This window comes from Rhinolophus sinicus, linkage group LG02 (assembly GCF_036562045.2).
Source record: "Rhinolophus sinicus isolate RSC01 linkage group LG02, ASM3656204v1, whole genome shotgun sequence".
NCBI classification, from domain to species: Eukaryota; Metazoa; Chordata; class Mammalia; order Chiroptera; family Rhinolophidae; genus Rhinolophus; species Rhinolophus sinicus.
Window position 1 is genome coordinate 33,823,737 of NC_133752.1, and position 23,274 is coordinate 33,847,010.

The 23,274-nt window shown below is 38.5% G+C and overlaps 2 protein-coding genes across 18 annotated transcripts in view; both read left to right on the forward strand.

The window, feature by feature from the left end:
• Window positions 1–6,072, forward strand: part of SLC9B2 (solute carrier family 9 member B2) — a 43,939-nt gene extending 37,867 nt beyond the window's left edge. For all 8 annotated transcript variants that reach the window (XM_074322900.1, XM_019738897.2, XM_019738896.2 and 5 more), the window contains one exon: window positions 3,064–6,072. In XM_074322900.1, coding sequence (XP_074179001.1) covers window positions 3,064–3,285 — 222 coding nt within the window. In that variant the 3' untranslated portion in view covers window positions 3,286–6,072. The remainder of the gene's footprint in view (window positions 1–3,063) is intronic.
• Window positions 6,073–12,974: 6,902 nt separating this feature from the next.
• Window positions 12,975–23,274, forward strand: part of SLC9B1 (solute carrier family 9 member B1) — a 62,393-nt gene continuing 52,093 nt past the window's right edge. For 3 of the 10 annotated variants that reach the window (XM_074322921.1, XM_019738899.2, XM_019738904.2), the window contains exon 1: window positions 12,978–13,150. Coding sequence is in view for 6 of the 10 variants with exons in the window: in XM_074322933.1 (XP_074179034.1) it covers window positions 13,133–13,146 (14 nt within the window). In the remaining 4 variants the exon portion in view is untranslated. Of the gene's footprint in view, window positions 13,151–13,190; window positions 15,863–23,274 lie in introns of those variants that run through there. The other 7 variants (XM_074322947.1, XM_074322950.1, XM_074322933.1 and 4 more) reach the window with 6 other exon arrangements.

Sequence of the window (23,274 nt, forward strand, 5' to 3'; positions counted from 1 at the left end):
TCACCAGAGTACAACAATAATTACAGTAAATCCCCACACTACTAGAAAGCAGAAGTAGCAAGAGGAAAGAGTTTAAATTTTCCATCAGCGAGAGCTCTCTAAATCCCTAGAAAGATATTTGTTAATTCTTTTCGTTTCAATATCTTCTAAGAAGAGAGTGAAAACAGAAATAACATGGCCCGTCTTAGAATTGGGAAATACTTCAGTGTCAATATGATTGATGACCAATTATGCTTGACCACAGTCTTTATATATAAAGTAGAAAGATTTATTGACAACTCGGAAAATACTGATTTCCTAGATTATTAGTTGATATTAAAATTTTCAAACTAGCTGAACCTCCTGTCAAATGTCTCAATTGCATGACCCAAAATGTGTGCACTCTGATGAACGAGGTACTAATAGACAGGTGCTTGAAATTATTAACCACAAACTTGGTAGAATGCCTATAATTGCTAATTAAATTAGACCTGTTACATTTATGATTTGTTGCAAATGTAATATATTCCTGATTGTATTGCCTAATTTCTAGACTAATTATAGCAAGTGAAATTTAACTGTTCCATCCCTGATTATTTTGCAATTATTTAAGTATACAAATTTCTATTTCATGAAATAAAAATTAAATGTTCTTAATTTAGGAAGTTTTGGGATGTATATGCTCTGTAACTATATGCTAGATTTTGTGTGGCTGTGGGCTTGGGCATTATTCCAGAGAAGTTTTTTGTTGTTGTTGTTGATGTTGTTGTTTTCCATTAGAATTTCAAAGATGTCTCGGACATAATAGCTAAGAATACTGTAAGGTTACTATAACACCGAAAGCGAAATAGTTTCTCCCTCACAGTGTCTTCATCTTCCATACTACTTCTGGTAACTTTAGTAGGTAAATATTAAAATCATCACTCTAGTAGCTTTGATATGAAAGATGTGTTTCTAAACTTTCCTGCTATTAAAACAAATTTTAAAATAAGGAAAAATTATCTAGGAAATGTTGAATAATGTATGTTCTATGAAGCAAGTATTGTATAGAATTTTCTTTTTCTCCTTTTGCCACTGCACAAGAAACAAGACTTCTCATATATTTTTTCTACCATGTTTCCCCGAAAATAAGACCTAACCGGACAATCAGCTCTAATGCGTCTTTTGGAGCAAAAATTAATATAAGACCTGGTCTTATTTTACTATAAGACTGGGTATAATATAATATAATATAATATAATATAATATAATATAATACCGGATCTTATATTAATTTTTGCTCCAAAAGACGCATTAGAGCTGATTGTCCGGCTAGGTCTTATTTTCGGGGAAATGCGGTATGCTAGTTGTTTTCTAAAGTATTTTGTTCATATAATACTATAATACATATAATACTATAAGGAATGAATTTTAAATCACAACTCAGCATACATAGAAACCCCAAAACATACACACATAAACACACAACAAGGAACTGAAAGAGAAATATACATTTGACTCCTGAACAACACAGGGGTTAGGGGGGCCAACCCCTGCCCAGTCGAAAATCCATGTATAACTTTTGACTCCCCCAAGACTCAGTTGTCCGTCAGTACCCATGGGGAATTAGTTCCATAACCCCCTTTGGATACCAAAATCTGAGGATGTGCAAATCCCTTATCTAAAATGAAATAGAACAGCGCATACAATCAGCTGTCAGCATCCACGGATTCCCACCTGGAAAATACTGTTTTCAATCCATGGTTATTGAATCCACAGATCCAAAACCCGGAGATAGGGAAGGCCAACTGTATATTTACTGAAAAAAACCCATGTATATGTGGACCCGCACAGTTCAAACTTGTGTTGTGCAAGGGTCAACTATACATCATAATGTGTGCAGTTCTTACCAAGAATTCATGAAATGTTGAGTTAGTTACAGTAGCAGATAACCTGCAATAACAAAGAACCCTCAATACAGGAACTAAATTCGATAGATTTTTTTAATTTCTCACCAGCAGTCCAGCATGGGCGTTCCAGAACTGGCAGGGTCACCACTATCCTCTGCATGTGCCTTCCACCCATGTGTCCAACTTTCACCATTTCTCATCCAGTGGGAAGTGGGGAAAGAATAAGGTACAAGTGTGCATTTTGAGGGAGCAAGCTACAAGTAGCATTTAACACTTCCACTCACCTCTCAGTGGCCAGAACTTAGATACATAGCTGCTTCTTGTTGCTAAGGTTGAAAAAAAAAAAAGTTTCTATTTGGACAGAAATGTGACCAGGTAAAACTCAGTTCTATTATATTATAGAAGGGAAAAGGGACATTCAGATTTTTGTGGGCAATTAGCAATTTCTGCCATTGTGTCTCCTGCACACTAATATTTTCTCTTCTGTTTCACCGTCCTAGAGGCAAACATTGTTGTGTTCTGTGGAATAAGGAGATGATTAATATATTATTTTCTCATGTGCACTAGTATTGCATTTTGCCTCTAAAAGAACATGAGAATTTTTATAAGACTTTCCAGTAGATAAACTTTAAATGAAACAGTTCACCAACTCCTGAGGCAAAGAGTTAACCAAATACCAAATAAGATTAACTTCAAGTTTTGAAGGTGCCTACCACTTTTCAAGTTTCATGATGTTTAACAATTAGTTTAAACTCCAAAGCAATACATATTCTTATGTATTTTCCTTTAAAACTTCACCATCTTCCAGTAAGTATCACTTCATTTTTTCATCTTGTTTTTTCTTAATTCCAAATTCCTAAAGGTAAAAGAATAAGCTGACCAGCAACTTTCATCTTTACTCAGGAGAAACTTAGTACATCGGATCATGTTATAGTTAATTAATATCATGAGTCTCTGTTTGCCTAGTGTTTTGAAATATATTTGCCTGCTATTTTGTGACCTTACCTTATGCAAATAGGTGGGTACAGGGAGAGTTTAAAACAATCAAAACCAACTTCAGTATACTTTGAAAACTAATAGAACTTGCTTAGTTGAGCAAAAGAACAAGCAATTTGTTTTTGCAAATGGTAAAATAATTCACCTTTTTTCTATGCGCTTGTCTTATATTTCCAACTTTACCTTTAAACTTTTATAGGCTGCAATAGGATCTGTGGCTTTGGACAGAGCAAGATCTCGTGGAGAGAAACAGTTAGAAGAATATGGAATGGATGTGTTGACAGTAGCATTTTTGGCCATTCTCATCACAGCCCCCATTGGAAGTCTCCTGATTGGTTTGCTGGGCCCCAGGCTTCTCCAGAAAGCTGAACATCAAAATAAAGATGGAGAAACTCAAGGAGAGACTTCTGTACAAGTTTAGAGGTGAAAAGAGAGAATGCTGATTTTAATGGTTAGAAACCTGTTACCAGAGGCTACTTTTATCCAGATGACTATTGAAATATGTAATGTTTAAGCTTAAAATGTAATAGAACCAGAAGTGTAGCTATTCCTTCAAACAGCATTTTTAGCCATTACTGTTTCCATGTGTTTTCCTTTAAAACTTCACCATCTTCCAGTAAGTATCACTGCATGTCCAACCTGATCTATCTTCCTTGTTTTTTTCAAATACACTTTCATCACATATCTTAATTTGTATAGAGACATATACACTTTAATGTACTATCACAATTTAAAATTAACATGCGAAAGATCCAGTTCAGAATCCTGTTCTGCTAGCCAACAGCTTGCTGTGACTTATTGTCATAGGGTCATTACTCATGGTCACCTAGCCTCTCATGCCTTAAGTTGGTTCTGGCTCCTCTTTTCTTTTTTGTTTTTAAAAAACCATAATGCAATCCCTCATCAGTTTCCACCCTCACTTTGCCTGTTTATCTGCCTCTTCTCCATTTCTGTCCCTCTTATTGTAACGGATTGATCCCACCAAAATTTAAAAGTTCACAAAGTATTTTCATTGGTTCTTCTTCTTGTGCCTATCTAGATGACAAAAGACCTTAGCCTGTCTCCGAGCGAGCTACACAGGCTCATTTCAGGGGCCGATCGGAGTTTGCCTCCCCTAAGGAGTGCCCTGTCCAGCCCTTTCTTATTTGTTTCTTGTGACCCACAGCTTCAGGCTCTCCCTGTTCTCAAGGTGAAGAACAGCTCAATTTCAAATTTTTATCAGCCTCATGAATATCACATTAATTAGGGTAAAGTAAGCTGCTACTATAATAAACAAAAAATACAGCACTTAAGAAAATAGAAATTTACTTCCCTCTCATAAAACTGGCTGACTGGTTGATGCTGACAGGGCTAGTCTGCTCATGAGGTAACTCAGAGGCCCATGTCTTTTGTCTGGAGGTTCTGCCGCGCCCTAGCTTAGGACACAGCATGTCTCGTTTCTAGCACTCAGGAAGAAGGAAGAAAGGAAGTCCAAGGCAAGCAATTTGTTTTTAAGGAAGTGATATGGAAGTGGGCGTGTGTCTCCCTTACATTCTGTTGGTGATGACCATACCAGCTGTGAGGAGGCTGAAAACCACATTCCCACGGGGAAGGAAAGATCAGGTTTGGGAGCCAGCGGTACTGTTATGTTGGGAGTTACCATCACTTAGGAGCATATTCATGTATTTTAACAAGGGCTTTCCAAAGATAGTACCTTTAACCAAAAGAGTGACTTCCGTAGCAGGAACTTCCTCCATTGTGGCATGCCAGCAGAGAAGATACTAGAAGAAAGACTTATCTGCATAGGTCACACTTTTTCCCACTGATTCAACAGATTGTCTCTGCTTTTGTATATCACCCATAAGTTCCTCTTTACTCTAGGTCAACTCCTGCCTAGTTGCTAGAATAATCGTGTTCAAATGCAGTTCACAGCTTTTGTCATGTTGTTTATATACCCAAATCATTTATTACTTGTTATATCCCCTCTACACTCTTTAACCTAGGATTCAAAGTTCTATCTAATCTTGAAGTAGATATTAAATATGTATTAAATGAATGGATTATGAATATTTTAATCCACCAAACTGATCTGCATAAAGCCTATCCACTTCTCTCTTGTCACTAGACTATCATGCCAGCCCCTTCAACCATGACTTTCACCTCTATTCAAAACTAGCTTAATTTTTTTGTTGTTTTACTGGTTCGTTTATTTTATTCTTTAGATTCCACATATAAGTGAGATCACATGGTATTTTTCTTTCTCTGTCTGACTTATTTCGCTTAGCATAATACCCTCTAGTTCCATCCATGTTGTTGTGAATGGTAAGATTTCATTTTTTAAATGGCCGAGTAATATTATATTTATGTACCACTTCTTCTTTCACCAATTATCTATTGATGGGCACTTAGGTTGCTTCCATACCTTGACTATTATAAATAATGCTGCAATGAACATAGGGGGGGTGCATGTATTTTTTCAAATTAATGTTTTGGATTTCTTTGGATAAACACCCAGAAGTGGAATTGCTGGTCAAAAGGTAGTTCTATTTTTAATTTTTTGAGGAACCTCCATACTGTTTTCCATAGTGGCTGCACCAATTTGCAATCCCACCAACACTGCACCCAGGTTCCCATTTCTCCACATCCTTGCCAACACTTGTTGTTTGTTAATTTATGGATGTTGGCCAGTCTGACAGGTGTGAGGTTATATCTCACTGTGGTTTTTATTGGCATTTTCCCGATGATTAGTGACATTGAACATCTTTTCATGTCTGTTGGCCATCCATATCTCCTCTTTGGAGAAATGTCTATGCAGGTTCTCTGCCTCTGCCTATTTGTTAGATTTTTTTTTTTTTTTTTACCATAGACAGTTTAGTATTTTATGTTACAGTTACCAAATTTTATGTTACAGTAACACCATTTGATTATTTTTCAGTGAACTCTCAATTGTTGAGGATGCCAAAGCAGTCGCTCAGAGGTTGTAGCACAGGCTGGTGCCTACTTAGCATGTTCAGCATAAAAACTGATGTTACAGTGACTATTGAGGCCTTGGCCTGGTGTTACTTCTCCAAACCTGTGTGTTTTCACTGATGAAATGTGAATCTGGATTTAGTTTTTTCTTAAAACAACAACGAAAAAAACTTTTAAGGTCATTAAATGTGAATACAATTAGAACACATTGCATGTTAATAGCATACTTATCCACTTATTAAATATTGATGTAAATAACGTTCTATTTTTTAAGATTTTTATTTAACAAATTGTGGGGACAGAGTCCCAGAGAGCAGTTTCCAGGCTCTCGGCCTCATGTGGAAAGGTGCTGGCTCGGGTAGTAGATGGCTGTCAGCTGTGCTAGTTGCCGTCAGCTGTAACCAGTTAGCCATTAGCCACTAATGTAACTGCCACGGCTGCGTTGGTTGGGGAATCGGTGGGTTGGCAGGCAGAGAAGCGGACAGCAGGTTGCGGATTGTGTGGATCCAGCCGCCAGTGAGACGATAGTGGTATGACTCCCCTATCTATGGCTCCATGGGTGTTCCTTTTTGGCCTAGTCACATCCTGCGTTCTTATGTGGGGAGCAGGAGCAGAGACCCCGCAGGTTGCCTCACACGACAAATGGCGTGGCAAGCAGGGTCTCCCACACGACACAAATATAGCTAACATACAACATTATATCAGTTTTAGGTGTACACCATAGTTGTTCAACATTTATATACTTGTATCATATTATCATATTCAAACTGCTTAAACAAAATACAAACTCTTGAAGGAAGTCAGATAAAAAAAAGACATTACAAATGAAGAGAACCTGTGCAAATGTTGTTATGCTTGAAGTTGTCACAGAAGTCTCTCACACTACCCTCATTTTTTTTCTTTTTTCATTTTGCTGTTCTGATTGCATGTTTTCTGCCACCTTGTCTTCCAAATCATTGATTTGATCCTTTGCTTCATCTAGTCTGTGAATTGAGGACAGCTGCAACCAGTACCGGGTCTCGGGTAGCTCCGCAAAAAGCCAGGTCACCCTGAGGCCTGCTGCCACCTGCCAGGTCCCGTAAGTTTCAGCTGCAGATAAAGTCCTGTGAGATACAGAGATGGGTGAGGCAGGGTCTCAATGAGTCGGGTGGAGCAGCAGAGCTCACCAGACCAATCAGATTCAGATTTAGCCGTAAGCATAAGGGGCGGGCTCAACACAGGAAAGATGGCGCCCGCCTGCCCGCTGCATGGGAGGAGGACCCCCCTTGGAAAATAGCAACTATCTTCCAACCCTTGCCCGAAGCCACACACCTTAGTCTGCTCCCCATATGCCTACAATGTCCCCTGAATCACTCTCCCTCCGTTTGCTCCCAGGGTGAGTACCTGCAATCAAGTGGGTTTGTGCACGGTTCAAGAGGTTGTCTGGGTTTCCCAAGACCAACTGTCCCAGCTGGATTGTCAGAATCCCCATCATTTTTCACAGCCAGGTGTTGCGGGGGCTATATTTCCCAACACCAGTACTCTGGGCTGGAGAGCCTGGAGTGGAAATGGGGTCCCTTGCTCCTCCAGCTGGAACTTCTGTGGCGAAACTATCCCTCCCAATTTTGATCTGGAGGTTTGGGGCTTGACCGTTTCACATCTCCGCCCCTCCTACCAGATGGTTCTCCAGGTTGACTGTTCTATAATTTAGTTGTAATTTTGATGTGTTCATGGGATGAGGCAAGCACAGTGTTTATCTACTCCACCATCTTGTATCCTTCCAGCTTAATTTTTCTTAAGCTAACATAATAAGAAGCCATAACAGGTTTCATTTAAATTATATATCAGCCTGACTCTATGATAGTTTATTCCCTTAGTGTGTATATTCTCTATTTGGACTGGATTAATTTATACAAAAATTCAGATGTTTGAAATTGAATTCATTGATTAGGTGCACATTTGTGCTAGCACCATAAACCTAATGCTCATCTGGTTTTCTACTTTCAAAGGCTCTGAAGCTAGATTCATTCAACAAATATTCACTGAAAGCCTTTGGTGGTCCAGACACTTCATCAAGACTAATATTTCTGTCCTTAGGGATCTGACAGTCTGATAGAGGAGACAGACAATTAAACAATGACTGCAAAACAGTATAAGTGCTATAATACAGGAAGTGCAGGGGTGCTGGGGAGCTCATAGCAGGAGCAACTAACCGGTCCAGAGGGTGATGCAGTTTAGGCACAGCTTCAGAGAAAGTAGGGTCTTAGCTAGGAGGTGGGGGATGATTAAGACTTAGACAGCAAAAGGGACGTGGGGTGGGAGGATGTTGCAATTCATGCTGGTTCCCATGTTCACCCGTAGTTTTTCTCCATGTAAAAGGCTTTTAATACTTATCAGATACAAAAATACAGTTAGTATAAATAAATGAGAATGTTGTTATACATACTCGAAGCCCCAAAGGAGAATTAGAAATGGAAATTCACAGAGTTCAGAAATAATTGAAGAGCCCTGTGGGGACAGAGCCAGGAGTGCAGTTTCCAGGCCCTCGGCCTCACGTGAAAAGGTGCTGGCCCAGGTAGTAAATGGCCATCAACTGTGATTGGATGGCCATCAGCTGTGGCTAGTTGGCCATCAGCTGTAACCAGTGAGCCATTGACCACTAATATAACTGCCGTGGCTACAACAGCAGCAAATGGGGGCTACTAAGAAGATGGTGGCTGAGCTAGCAAGCGCGGATTGCAGTTAGCAAGTGAGGTTGGATGGCAGAGAGAAGAGTACCGCAAGTTCCGGTTAGTGTGGCTCCTGCTTCCTGTGTCTCCAACCTAGCCACCAGCGAGAATATAGTGGTATGACTCCCCTATCTATGGCTCCATTGGTGTTCCTTTTAGACCTCACCATGTCCTGTGTTCTTATGCGGGGAGCGGGACTAGAGACCCCACATGACGTCCCACATGCCACCCCGCATGACAAGCCCATTAAGCCACTGCCAGTAGTCTGTTCCATTTTGCAGAGCATGCAACAAGTTCTTTCCTACCTCTCCTCGGTGGACAGCCACCATCTAAATTTCTATGACTGTCTGTCCAGTATTGGGCTCTGCAGAGCTCACCATGTGAAGTCTCAGGTTTGTTACCACCTTGTAGGTGACAGCCTTTGGCTTCGTTGGTGATCTCCAAGTTAACTAGATAAAGAATATTAACTCAGGCCAACCAAACTTACCTCATGCCAACCACAGATAGAAACGATTACTCCTACATTTGAGCCCCTGAAAGAGGGGTGTATGCACCCTATAAGTACTTCTGTCAGAGCACTCATAACCCTTTTTTTTCAATTTGTTTACATGTTTGTCTCCTATTAAATCAGCTAATTAGGGGTGAGAGCCTTGTCTTGGTCATCTTTGAATCCTCAGCACTTTGCACAAGGCATGGAACACAGTAGGCATTTCATAAATGTTTATTGACTGAATCAATGAGGGGATCCTCTTCCAGTGTAGAAAATTACCTGCCACATAACAGTTCAGACATTAATCTGCTATAACAAAATACCATAGAGTGAGTGACTTAAACAATAGACATGTATTTTCTCACAGTTCTGGAGGCTGGAAGTCCAACATGACGGTAGGTGCCAGTATGATTGAGCTCTCTTCCTGGCTTGTGGATGGCCTCCTTCTCTTTGTGTCCTCACATGGTGGGGGAAGAGACAGGGATGGGGGAAAGCATGCAAGTTCTCTGGTGTCTCTTCTTATAAGGGTACTAATCCCTTCATGATGGCTCTACTCTTATGACCCCATCTAAATCTAATCACCTCCCATAGACCCCATCTCCACATGCCATCACATTGGGGATTAGGGCTTCAACATATCAATTGTCTGGGGGTAATATTTTTCTTTCACTTTACTTTTTAAAATTCTATTGATTTATCACCTGATTAAAGCATGGGATATTTTAACAGTATTATACATAGTATTTTTGCATAGAAAATTTTACATAGCATTCCATATTATGTAATTCTGCTTATTCTTTCAAAAATGTATACATCCATTGGGCAAGGAATGCTTTTTTTAAATTGCCAATATTACATGCACTTAATCATCGTGTATAAGTCAAACAAAAGCAGTTATTAATTTTTAGGCATTTTAATTAGGTAAAACATATGTCTAAGGATGGGGGGGCAGAATATGGGACACAGCTCATTCCAGGGCAGGTTTGTCATATTTCCAAAGATGGTGCTAAACAAACACTGTAAATTCTTGTTATTTAATGCCCTTTTTTCCCTAGGGTCAGTGCCCTCCATCTCCCCTCTGAGAAGTATTTTTTCACATAGATTGCTTAGGATGCAGCTCTTTAAGTTATTTTCACATTCCAGTGTTTTTCTCTTTGGTAACATTAATTGTCCTTAATATTTCCTGAGCCATGCATTTGCAAATAATCTCATCCAGTGCATTCTTTAAAAATAGTATTGATTATTTTTTATTACAAAATAATATATTTTAATTGCAGAAAATTTAGAACACAGAAAAGTACAAGAAAGAAAACTGAAACTACCAGTACTTGATGTAAACATACATTTTAGTTTGACTCTTTTAAATTTTACTCCTTCAGTTCTGAGGGCTGTCTTATTTTCAGAAAGACATACCATCCACTGAATGAGTTGGGTGAAAGGTAACATAAATACATTTGACTTCTGTGATGATATATAGACTGATAAATTTTTGTGGTATAATAATAAATGCTAAGTCTTCCAAAAATTGTTTGTTCACCTGGTAATATTTAAATATTCATTTTGTAATGAATAAAACAGAAATAACCCTGCCTTCATGCAGGTTATGTTTAAATCCATTCACTCATTCAGAATACACTTATGTCTACTATGTGCCGTGCATTATGCTACCGTGTTTCCCCGAAAGTAAGACCTAGCCGGACCATCAGCTCTAATGCATCTTTTGGAGCAAAAATTAATATAAGACCCAGTATTATATTATATTATATTATATTATATTATATTATATTATATTATATTATACCCAGTCTTATATTAAAATAAGACTGGGTCTTATATTAATTTTTGCTCCAAAAGATTCATTAGAGCTGATGGGCTGGCTAGGTCTTATTTTCGGGGAAACACGGTAGCTAGTGGAGAATACAGGGATAAACAAGGTATTTAAGGGCTCTGTTTTCAATGAAACTTAAATTCTAGTGGGTAGTTAACATTGGGGATAGAAATGTGAATCAGACAGACTACTTGTCTTCAAGAATCTTACAAGGAAGTAAGATATGTACAAATAGCTGTAATCCAAATGAATGATTCAAAAGTATTCTCAGGTAGGAGCATTTCTTAGAGGAGGTGAGACTTGAATTTGACCTTCAAGAGTGGATGTGATTTGGATTGATAAAGCAAATTAGTGAGAAATAAGACTGGAAGAGAAAATTGGCACTTATACACCAAATAGATCATTGGCTAAATTTCTCTATTGAATGAATTCAGAAGTGCAGAACCATTTATGTAGAAGATATTTTAAAAATTGTTTTCCTCATATCAAATGCTGTCATGAATTAGGTTCTCCTTGTTCCTCAAAAGTTTTTGGCTTTCAGTGGCATTGTTGCAAATATAACTGATACAATCATTTTTAAGTTACTATTACTATTATTTTTTTACAAGAAGAGTCATCAGATGTTTCTTTAGATGTTTTTTAAACCATCCTTAAATTTTCATCATATTGTCTTTAAATAAATGAAGGACATTATTTTTTTTTATTTTTCAGAGTATTATATTTGTGTATGAATAATTATATAGTTCTGTGTAACGGGTGGGAATTGCTTATGCCATTTTGGGAGCAAGTAATCTCACACATTTCAGTTGAATAATTCAAATTGAATGTGGCCTGAGCCCTCTGACTTGTTGAAAATTACAAAACTCCATTTGTTGATGTGCCTTCCATCTTCCTTAGATGGTCCCTAAAACACTTAACCTCCAGCAGGTCATTGCATGTGGGGCACAGAGCAGTGCCCTGGAGGCCGTCACACTCCTCGCAAAGGTCCTCTTTCCCACCTCTATCTTATATCCACCTTCGCAGCATCCTTGGAGATCTACCTGCTCTTTCCTTCCCCACCATGAGAACAAAGCATTTCCTTAAGCCTATAATCACAAAAATACCTTGTCTACTCCTAAAACAAGGTAGTAAATAACTTTCAATCATTGCTGAGATGTGTACACCATGCTGATGGTGGGAGGGGCTTGCAATAAGAAAATGTTTTATTCTGTCACCCAAGAAAGAGTTGTAATTTGAATAAGATCTGAAATGATAAATAAGAAAGGGACAAAGAACATTCCCAATAGAATAACTTTAGAAAAAAACAAAAGGGAATACAGTGTATGCAAGAGTAAAAGTTGTTAGGAGTATCAGGAGAAAAATTAGGTGGAAAAGGGCAGTTTATCTTTCTAAGAAGTTTTGACTTTTCTCCAATAAGTTATTTTAGTCTATATTTTAGGAAGCTTGGGGATTCCGTTAGAGGAACCTATGGACCACCTTTGGGACTGAGAACCCAAAGCTTGAAGGGCCCCCCTTCAGTCAGAGCAACTATGCTTTCATTTGTTTCATCTAAAGTTCCTACATAAGATTTCATGTGGAAAAAAAACAAAGGTTTATACTGATAACAGGATTTTGAGTATTTACTTTGTACCAAGCCCTGTTCCAATCACTTGCCGTGTATCAATTTATTTATTCTCACCACAGATAAGAAAATCCAAACTCAAGGAGATTATGTATTTGCCTCTGGTGCCATAGTTATAAAGTGGCAGGGTTGAACTTTAAGCCCAGACTGTCTTGATCCCAGAGATTATGCTCTTTTATGATTATACTATATTTAAGCTGACTTGAGAGGAAACATGATCTGACTTTTGACAAGTTGGTTTTGGCACATGCAGCCCCTGGCACTGCTTTTTGGCCAAAAGGCTCTGTGATATCAACACTGTGCCTGAACTTTTACAACCCAATAGGTTAATAGTCAGAAAAGACGTTGGATAAGGTTGAATAGACGGAAAATATACCAGGCGGTCCAGGGGAACCCTAAAAGCCTTGTGTCCCCAGGCAGTTGCGGCCACAACGTCACTTAAACATGCCTTCGCCATTAGCCCCGCCCATCGCCATCAGCCCCTCCCAGGCCCCGCCCCGCCGCCAGCAGCCCCGCCCAGGCCCCGCCCCACCACCCTCAGCAGAGCTAGCGGCCACCATCCTGGCCTGGGCAGCTCTCGCGGAGGTCGTGTCCTGGCGGTTTTTGCCTCAGAGGGTGCGTAGTCTACGCGGCGGTTGCTGAGCAGCAGGGCGGCTCCCGGAGCAGCAGGTGATGCTAAAGGAATTGTAGGTACGGTCCATTTTTCTCAACTCTCCCTTTCCAGGCCCTTGGACACTAGCCCCTCATCTCCCCCCGGTCGTTTCTTTTCCAGTAGCCCCCAGGAACGCTTTTCCTCCCTGGTCAGTTCAGGGAAGCAAGACGCTGGGGAAGCAGCCACAGACCTTTTTCTCTCCTATCCCTGACTCTTTTCTTTACTCCCACATCCCACATCTCTTCATTATCCTCTCTCTTCCTCTTGTTTCTCTCTCATTTGACAGATACTTGCAAGTGAGAAAGAAGAGATGTGTCAGTCAAGACTGACTGCAAAATTAATTTTATTGAGTGCAGACTGTTGTTCAAATGGTGAATATCTGCACGTGAACCTTCACATGCTCCAGTGATTGGAGATGTGTTCCAGGAATGGTTGCTGATTCCGGGAAGGCTCCCCTCCCTCGTTGCACACCCCTCATCCCTGCCTATGTCTGTTGGCTTTATCGCAGTGGACAAGCACTGTAGACCCATGCTTTTGAACGATTAAGGACAGTTGTTGCACATGTACCATGTGTCAGGCACATCATTCAGGAGTCCTTATAAGAGCTCTGCAGGCCCATACCAGGCCCCTGACCTCCCTCTAGGCGTGTCCTCTCGCCTATGAAAGAGCAGATGGAGAGTGGTAGTTGGCCTGAGTGTCACTGAGGGGGCCAACAACCCACTCTTTGGTAGGGGAAACTAAAACAGTGCAGGGGAAAAGGAAAACAGTGTGAAGTGAGAGACTGGGGGAATGGTTACTTTACATTGATTGGTTAGGGAAGGCCTCGCTGAAGAACTGACATTTATGCTGAGACCTCAGTGATATAAAAAAGCCAACCATGGAAATATTTGGAATCAGAGGATTGTGGAGAAAGAGAACTCCAATTCCAGAGGGTACATAGGATTGTTATCTGTGCAACATAAATGTAGAAAATTAACACTTATTACTATCACACCTAAAGAATTCATGCCCCAAATGTTTAGTCACTATGTATGTGCCTATGAAAAGGGAATTCCTATTTATTACTATCTGTGAGTACCAGAATTTATACTGCTGTTTTACACATCAGCTCCTGGCCATTATTAAAAGGAAAGAGACAGGTGCAGTAATATATAAAATAACATTTTTATAACTTCATTTTGTACACTATTTTCATATCCTATTTATCCACTTCTGTGACTGAGATAGAGCAAGTTAACAAAACTCCGTTTTACTGAAGAGGGAACTGAACACTGAGATGGAACAGTACCGGAACATAGTATAATATACATTCAGTAAATATTTGCTGAAGGGATGAATGTATGAGATTCACAAGGAGCCATGCCCATTTGCCTTAATATTCGTGGACCCAGAGCTAAGTCTAGCAGTAAGTCTGCAAGTGTGAGTTAGAGAAGGTTGAGTGACTTACTCAGGGACAGGCATTCATCAAATATTTCACATCTACTACTTTGCCAGGTATTGTGAATACAATGGTAAGAAAGATTGGCAAGATTCCTGTTCTCATGGAGCTTAAATTCTAGTGAGGGAAGATAGAAAATAAACAGGTAAACAATAACATATGAACAAAGAAATGTTTAATAATGGTAAGTGCAGGGGAAAAGTAAAACTGTGAAGTGAGAGACTGGGGGAATGGTTACTTTAGATTGATAGGTTAAGGAAGGCCTCGCTGAAGAACTGACATTTATGCTGAGACTTCAGTGATATAAAAAAGCCAACCATGGAAATATTTGGAATCAGAGCATTGTGGAGAAAGAGAACTCCAATTGCAAAAGCCCTAAGGTAGGAAAGAACGTGGCTTTTTCAAGGAACATCATAAAGACTGCTGTAGCTGGACCGTAGAGAAAGTGGTACAAGATGAGCTTGGAGAGAAGTTAAGGCCAAATTTTGTAGGGCTTTGATTAGGCCATGGGGATCTACCCATTTAATAAGTTTGGAATTATTTTAAATGGATAAGAAACTAGTAGGGAGTTTTTTTAAGAGAGTGATAGAATCTGATTTACATTGTAAAAAGGTTTGGTCCACCTGTTAAGTGGTGAATGGATTGTAAGAATTGGTGAGCAAGATTAGTAGCAGAAGACAATTGCAGTAATCCACGAAGGCATGACAGTAGTTTGGGATAAAATGGTACGTATATAGAAGTGCAGGGAAATGAGATATACTGGAAGGCAGAGCCTACAGATTTGATGTTTCGAATATAGGGGTGAAAAAAAAAAGAGAGAGAAGAGCTTGAGTAAGTGGTTGTGCCATTTACCAAATGGAAAAGACTAGGGAAGAAAATGTTTGGGGGTGGAGGGAGATATTTATTTTATTCACCTTAAGTTTGATATGCCTATTGGAAATCTAAAGTAAGTTCTGAGTTCTATGTAAGGGACCAAAGGTACGAAGTTGAGAGTCATTAGCATGTAGAAAAAATTAGAGAGTGTGTTCACAAACAGCATTCCAATGATTAGACGTAAAGCAGAGGAAAAGCAGTACACAAAGGAAATGAAGAAGGAGTAGCCGGTGAAGTAGGAAGTAAACCCAGAGTGTGGTGACTTATAAACTAAGATAACAAAGCATAGCCAATGGTATTGAAACATGCTCAGAGCAATATAAAGAGATCTGACTATGGGATTTTGGCAACAGATAGTAGTCATGTGCCTGGACAAGCACGATGAAGAGCAAATGTGATGGGAAGAAATGGTTTACTATGAAGAAGAGTGAAAATGGAGGTAATGGAGAAATATATGGGGTCAAAGCAAGATTCTTAAAGATGGGGATACTTATGTTTATTTTTAGGCTAATGAAATGGTCCAGTTCAGAGGGGAAAACATTATAGTGTAAGAGAGAATGTGTATATTTTAGAAGTGAGAAATACTTTGAGAAAATGAGGGGTGGAATCCAGGAAATATGTAGAAATGTTGTCTTAGGAACATGAACATAAAATGTATAGTAATGGGAAGGAAGGCAGTGGGTATAGGTAGAGATGCAGATACACGGCTATATCAAATATTTGATGAGTGCCTGGAGTCAGTAATGGGAAGGTAAGAGTTTCTGCCTGATATTGGTTCTTTTTTTTTAAATGAAGTATAAAGTCTGAGGCAAGATCAGTAAGAGGAGAGGAGTAATGTTTGGATAAGGGGCGAAGAGAAGGTAGAAAATAGTCATCTTGAAGGATAAACATCAGTCATACCTGTCTTATTCTGTTCAGGCTGCTGTAACAGAAATAGACTGGTGGCTTATAAACAGAAATTTCTTTCTCATAGTTCTAGAAGCTGGAAAGTCCAAGATCAAGGTATTGACAAATTTGGTGTCTGGTAAAGGCCTGATTCCTGTTTGTAGCTGGCTAAAAGGGGCACGGGAGCTCGCAGGGTCCCTTTTATAAGAGCACTGAGTTCTCATGACCTAATCACATACCAAAGCCCTACCTCCTAATACCATCACATTGGCGATTAGGATTTATACATGTGGATTTTAAGGTGATACAAAGAGTCTACAGCAATATTAGAGAAGCATAGTAGCATAGCTGGGCAGGATTGAGTGGCCATTTGACATTGTGGTCTTGTGAGTGGGTGGCTGAGATAGGGTGGAAGAAAAGCTCATATGATCCAAGGAGACCAAGGAACTGAAAGACCAGAATATTGGATGGGGTGACTATCTGGGGATTAGTGGTTAAATTAGTACGTAGTTAAACAATTCCTTGAACTCAGATATTCTGACTTTCCAACTCAGTGGGTTACCATTTTACTGAGAAATGATTCAGAGTGTTACTCTTTTGTGCCACCAGCTATCCAGATAACATTAAACATTTATGGCCTGATTTTTTTTTTGATTTTTTTTTTTTTTTTTTTGGTTCACATGTCCAAATTCTAGACTTTCATAAACTCTAACTTCTGTTTCTCTTGTTCCCTATAGTATTTACTTGTTAAACTTTTTTTGGCTTGTCTTTCTTTGTATTTTTTTAAACCACTTTTATGTATTTACTGAAGTACAAAGCCTACCTCTTAAATGGTAAAAGAAAGACGAAAGATGAAATTTGGAAATCTTGTTGCCTGTAAAGCTGGGATGACCAGTAACAGGGAGACCTGTATCATTCTAATAACAATTATAATAGGCAGCATGTGGATAGCCCTTGACATTTTGTGCTAAACTTTTATTTTCTCTTACCTCATTTGATTTTGTAACTGCCTTTTTCAGATGAGGAAACAGAGAGGTTAAGGGTCTTGAACAAGGACACATACCTAGTAAGTGGCAGAATTATTAACCACAGTATTCTAGCAGTGTCCCATATGTTCTCTGTAGAAGTTTGCCTCTTCTCTTTTTACACTTCATTATATCCAAAGTGATAGCAAAGGAAAACTCTGGTAGGTAGAAAGTAATAGCTGGCTGGAAGCCTCTAATAGTGCAAAAACTTTTTGTATGTGTTTAAAATCCAGCAGTTAATGTGATTAAATATTTATCTACCATCTACTGTGTTAGGTCATTCGAAGAACACAGAAATGATTGTGAAATCAGCACTGATTTCATCTGGTAGGGAAATAGATGGAAATGCGAGTCACTAGGATGCACTTCTTGGACCCTCTCCCACATACCATATGCACTTCCACATGTTTTGTATCAACAAAATTCTATGTACAGAGGAGACTGTAGTGCCAGTTATGTACTCGACTCTCAATTAGCATTTGTCAAATAAAGGATGATAAGTAATTATAATAGTGGGGTGCATGCTGTGATAGGGGGTGGACACTATGATAAGAATGCATAAATACTGAAGGGAGCTTCTGCAAGCATGACTTCTAAACTGATAATAGAGTTATCTGGGCAAAAAACAGGGGTGTGGGGTTGGAAGGCAGCATACAGAATGTGTAAAGTCTCGGAGATGTGAGGCATTGCAACTTTGAAGAACTAAATTTCACTTATGGCTGAAGTTTAGAATGCCAAGTGAAGAATGAGGAGATAGGCAGAAACAATGTTAGCCTTTATTACAAAGCTGAGTTTAAGGAGTTTGGATGTTTTTCTTCTGTGGAAAGCCATTAAGGAATATTGAGCAGGAAGTGGCCATAATCACCCTACATTTTAGAAGTTTACTGTGCATTATGGAAATTACAATGGGGAGGACCAAGACTGGAGGTGGGGAGAACAATTGGAAGGCCATTACAGTGTTTGGTGTGGTGCGGGGTGGGGGGGAGGGTAGGCAGTGCTTATAGCCTGGGCTGGAGTGGTGGCAATTCATATGGGGAAAAGTAGACAACAGTTTTAAATAGTTATAAGCTTGTATTAACATGATTCAGTAACTCACTGGATGTCAGCAGGGAAGAAGGCAGGAGAAAGAATGGCTCCTGGTTTCTGTAAAAATTGGAACAAATCAATAGATAGTGGTTTCATTCTGTGAGATAGGAAATTCTCTGAAGAAGGAGTAAATTAGGTGGGGAATGGTCTTGAATTCAGTTGTGCATGTACTGAGGTTTAGATGCTTATAAAGAAAATCAGATAGAGATATCCAATATGTAGTTGAATGTGCTAGTTAGAATCTCAGTAGAGATTCTCTAGGCCAGACTCATCAGCATGTTGGTCATAATTGGAGCCACGGGAGTAAAACAGATTTCTTAAGAAAAGTACGCAGAGTGAGAAGAGAAGAGGGCATAGGGCAGAATCCTTAGAAACCCCAACATTTCAGGGATGGATAGAGGAAAAGAGGCCCGTAAAGAAGACCAAGAAAGGACAACCAGACAGATAGAAGGAAGATAGAGCAAGTGACAAAATGATGTGTAATTCAATAGGGGAAGATGACTTCCTGGTTTGTGGTGTATCTTGCAGGAAGCTTTGCTTGGAATGACGTTTAAGCAATAGATACCATTTACAAAGAAGAGATGCAGTGGTAAGGGATTCTAAGCAACTAAAACAAATAATGGGAGAACAATTAATAGTTTAATTTGACTGAAATGTAGCATCGAGAACTAGAGAGAAAACTGACAAGATAGTTTTATGCCATGTTGTGGAAAACCTTGGATTCTGGGTAGGTTGGTAACTTGATTCCACAGGTGAGAAAAACCATTGTGTTTCGTGCTAAGGGGAAGACAAGAATATGAAACATACTCTGAACCCTGGAATACCTTCTTGGGAAATACTATATTGTGGAAACAAGATCTAGTTACCTGAAAAGAATAAAAATCCAAGATAATATGTGATAATGAGAACAAACACTAAATACTGTAGAAATTTTAGCAGTAGCAAAGCCAATTGGAATTGTAGTAGTAGTTTAGCCCAGAGTTATATTGCCCTGATTAAATAATAATGGCAGCTAGTTATTGTCTTTTTTAAAAACGGATCTAATTTGAATGCTCTTTATAAAGAATACTCTCTTTGTGGATATAACTCTCGAATTTATTTGTTCAAGAGCACTTATACTGTAGTTGTTTTTATTTGATGATCTTTGATGTAAACTCAGAAAGAAAAAGTGTCTGAAGGCAGCCGTAGCTCCAAAGATTCTAAAGCAATAAATACTCATGAACATAGATATTGATGCATTTGCTTTACCTAACATTCATTTAATATATGTTAAATGTCTAGTATGTGTCAGTGATGTATAGTGGCTAAAGGCATATGATATATATTGAAACACACCTGAATTCAAATTCCATTTCTGCCACTTTCAATGGAAGGAAAAAAGTTTGTCTCACTTAGAATAGTTTATTCTTAACTCTATATGCATTATGATTTTTGAAAATATCAGTTATTATATATCCAATTGTTAATGCTACTGTCAAATTTAATTGCTATTTCTAAAAATCTATAGTTAGATGGCAGGGGCATATGAAGAATGATATTGAAGTATTTAGCTAAGCCACAAAGTGAATCATCCACAGTAAGAAGAGTAAGAATTGGTCATAAATTTTTGCTGAATAATGATGTGGTGTAATCACTAGATGTCACCATTGCACAACATTGCTCCAAAAGGATAACCCCTCAATACAGTATACAGTTCAAGAACACATGGCAGGGAAAAACAAAAAGTGTTCCTATTAAGTGATATACATATATACATACATGATGTTTAATAAGATATGAAGTTCCCAACGGCATGTTTTGGAATTCTTTCACCCTGTTTCTTAGCAGGTCCATAAGAGAATGTAAGCATAGACAAGACTGATAAAGGCCTTAGATCACCTGACATCCTTCCTCCCTACCCCATTTTATAGGTTTGTAATCGAGGTACAGGGAGGTAAAGTGGCAAGAAGTTTACTCAATATTATATAGCAAATTAAAAGCAAAGAGCTTACTTTGCCCAACGCTTTTTATAATACCACACTGTCCATTATTAATATGTACAAAGAGACATTCTAATAAAACCGAGTGAAAATAGTACCTCTAAACCCATCAAAATTTTTCATGACTTTCAAAGCAAAGCTTAGCAATATAATGATCATGGTGCATATTTCTAATAAAAATTATCAGTTGAATACCATAGTTTTTGTTGTGAATTATACAACCATCTCACTTTATTTTCATAATAGTAAGATATGTATGTATGTATGTATGTATGTATGTATGTATGTATGTATTTATACTCGGCCTCATTCCAAAAAGGATTTTAAGAAGGCTTATTGAAATAATTATAGCATAAAAATTAGAAACTGAGGTGATCATAAATGTAGGCTACTGCTATGAAGCTTTCTTTTTGTTAGTATACAAAAGCATGCCACAATTTCCAGTAAACTTAGATTTAGTGGGCTATTCTCAAATTTGATTCTGCTTTCTCTAGCTATGAACATGAAGCAAGAGATGTAAATGGTACTATGTCCATTAAAAGATGATGAGATACTGTCATTTACCCGAGAGCATGCAACTAGTATATTTCTGATTTCCAATCCCTCATTCTTTCCATAATGCCAGCTATCCAAACAATCTAATAGAGGACTCCTAACAGATACAGTCACTGTAACCCTTAAATTCCTGGATTACCACAATTACTTCTGAGTTGTACAAGTAGGCTTTTGCTTATATCAAGTTTATTTCAAACAATTGCACAGAAATGTTAAGAAGATGTTTTTCTATCAAGAAATTGACCCCTTAAAATGAGTTATTAAGAGAAAGATAAAATTTATGAGTTCAATTTATCTTCATTTTAAATTTAAAAATTTATATTATGTTAAGGAAACAGGCATTTAAAAAATATAAGATAAGAGAGACAGAGGTGTCCAGGGAAATAGAGAAGTCCAAAGAAAAATAGAAATAAGGAGATATCTAGAGCGAAGAAGAAAGCAGATAGGCACAGTATTAAAAAAGAGGGGAATGGGTAATGGGGAGAGAGCTAAGGCCCATATATTTTACCTAGCCTGCTTCTGATCCCTACATTACTCAAGTATCTGTTTTTTCTTTTTCAACTTCCTCCATTAAAATTGTGCCAAAAATCTATCCTAGCCAGGGTCCTAGTTCTTTAAAACATCTACTCTTTAAATTTTTGTTCTATAGGAGCAGAACCTTTTTATAAGTTGTCCTGTTGATTCCTTATATGTCTTTGCAGCCTAATTATTAAGGATCTTATTCATTCTATAATTTGCTTCCTTTTTATTAATGTATTTGAAAAACCTATTCTTGGTGTTAGATAGAGTCTCTTACTCTTCTACCAAAGATGCCTTTCTTGTTAACCATGTTTTGCTGTCATTTTGAGTATCTGGCATTTCTCAGTTCACTCAATGTTTATTCCACAAATATTTGTTGAGTGCTTACCTGTGCTAGGTACTATGTAGATCAAGGGTAAAACCAGATATAATCCCTCCTCTGAGGGAGCACACAGGCTTGTAGTTCCATTGAGATCGAATAGGCTTACTACAACCCGTTTTCTACTGTTCACAACCAAAAACTCTGGATAAAATGCAAAGAGCAACTACCTGAGGACTCAAAAGTAAACAAAAGCAGGTGGACTGTGAAGGACAGTCAAAACTACAGGGGTGAATTTCTCTTGCACTTGCATCTTTGATCTGAAGACAGGCCCCAGTCACAACTGTGTAAGGACAGCACAGAAGGCCAAAACCACAATAGAAAACCTATTTTTATGGCCTGAAGATCTGGGAAAAGTTTTTGTCCAAAACGAAAGTGTGAGGAACTCTTGTTATTATTGTCATCATTGTTTTCCTTTTGCATTTTTTCCCCCATTTATGGCATTACAAGCACCTAAAACTCGGAGGAAAACCCCATCTTACCACAGAAACCAGGAAAAGAGACCTTGAGAGACAGCGAGTGAGGTGGGCAGTAGTGCAGATTCAGGAGAGGAGCAAACTGGAGAAAGGGGTTCTTTAATTCTGTGTATAAACTGAACCAAGTACCTTGGCTCACCTTCACCTGTGCATGCATGAGACAGGCCCAAAGCAGCATAGCAATGGCTTTAAGAACTGAAGTAAGTTCAAACCAAAACAAACAAAAACAAAGAAAGAAAAAATCACTGCCCAAGTCACAGACTAGCCCCTGACTGGTTCATGTACGGGACAGACCGAAGGCAGTATAGCAAAGGCTTTGAAGATGACTGAGATTGAAAACAATGCCCACAGAAAGTTCAAAAAGAGTTTATGATCGGCACCTACACTAGTTGATTGTCTGCCAAACAGACAAAAAAAATTAAGTATTCCTCAGAGGGTTTTAACAGAACCCAGAGTCTACACAAGAAAACATCCAGTATGTACTCCAGAAGTACTTGACCTACAAAGAACCAGAAAATGATTGTCTTCGGGGAAAAGAAAATCAACAGATATCAACACAAAATGACACAGATGTTGGACTTAATCAGACAAAGATGTTAAAGGAGCCATTATAACTATGTTTTATGTGGTGAAGATAAGCATAGTTTAATGAGTGGAAAGATACTCATTCACAACAGAAAAATAAAAGCAGTTTAAGAGAAGCAAGTCAAAATTTTTGAACTACAAAATACAATACCTGAAATTAAAAATTCACTAGATGGACTCAATAGCAGAGTAGGAATGAATGAAGAAAGAATCAGTGAACTTGATAGATAAGTAGAAATTGTCCAATCTAAAGCACGGAGTGAAAAAAAAAGAGATTGAAAAAGAAAATGAACAGAGCCTCAAGGACCTGTGGGATACTATTATGAAATCTACAGCCTAATGAGACAAACACATTAACCAAT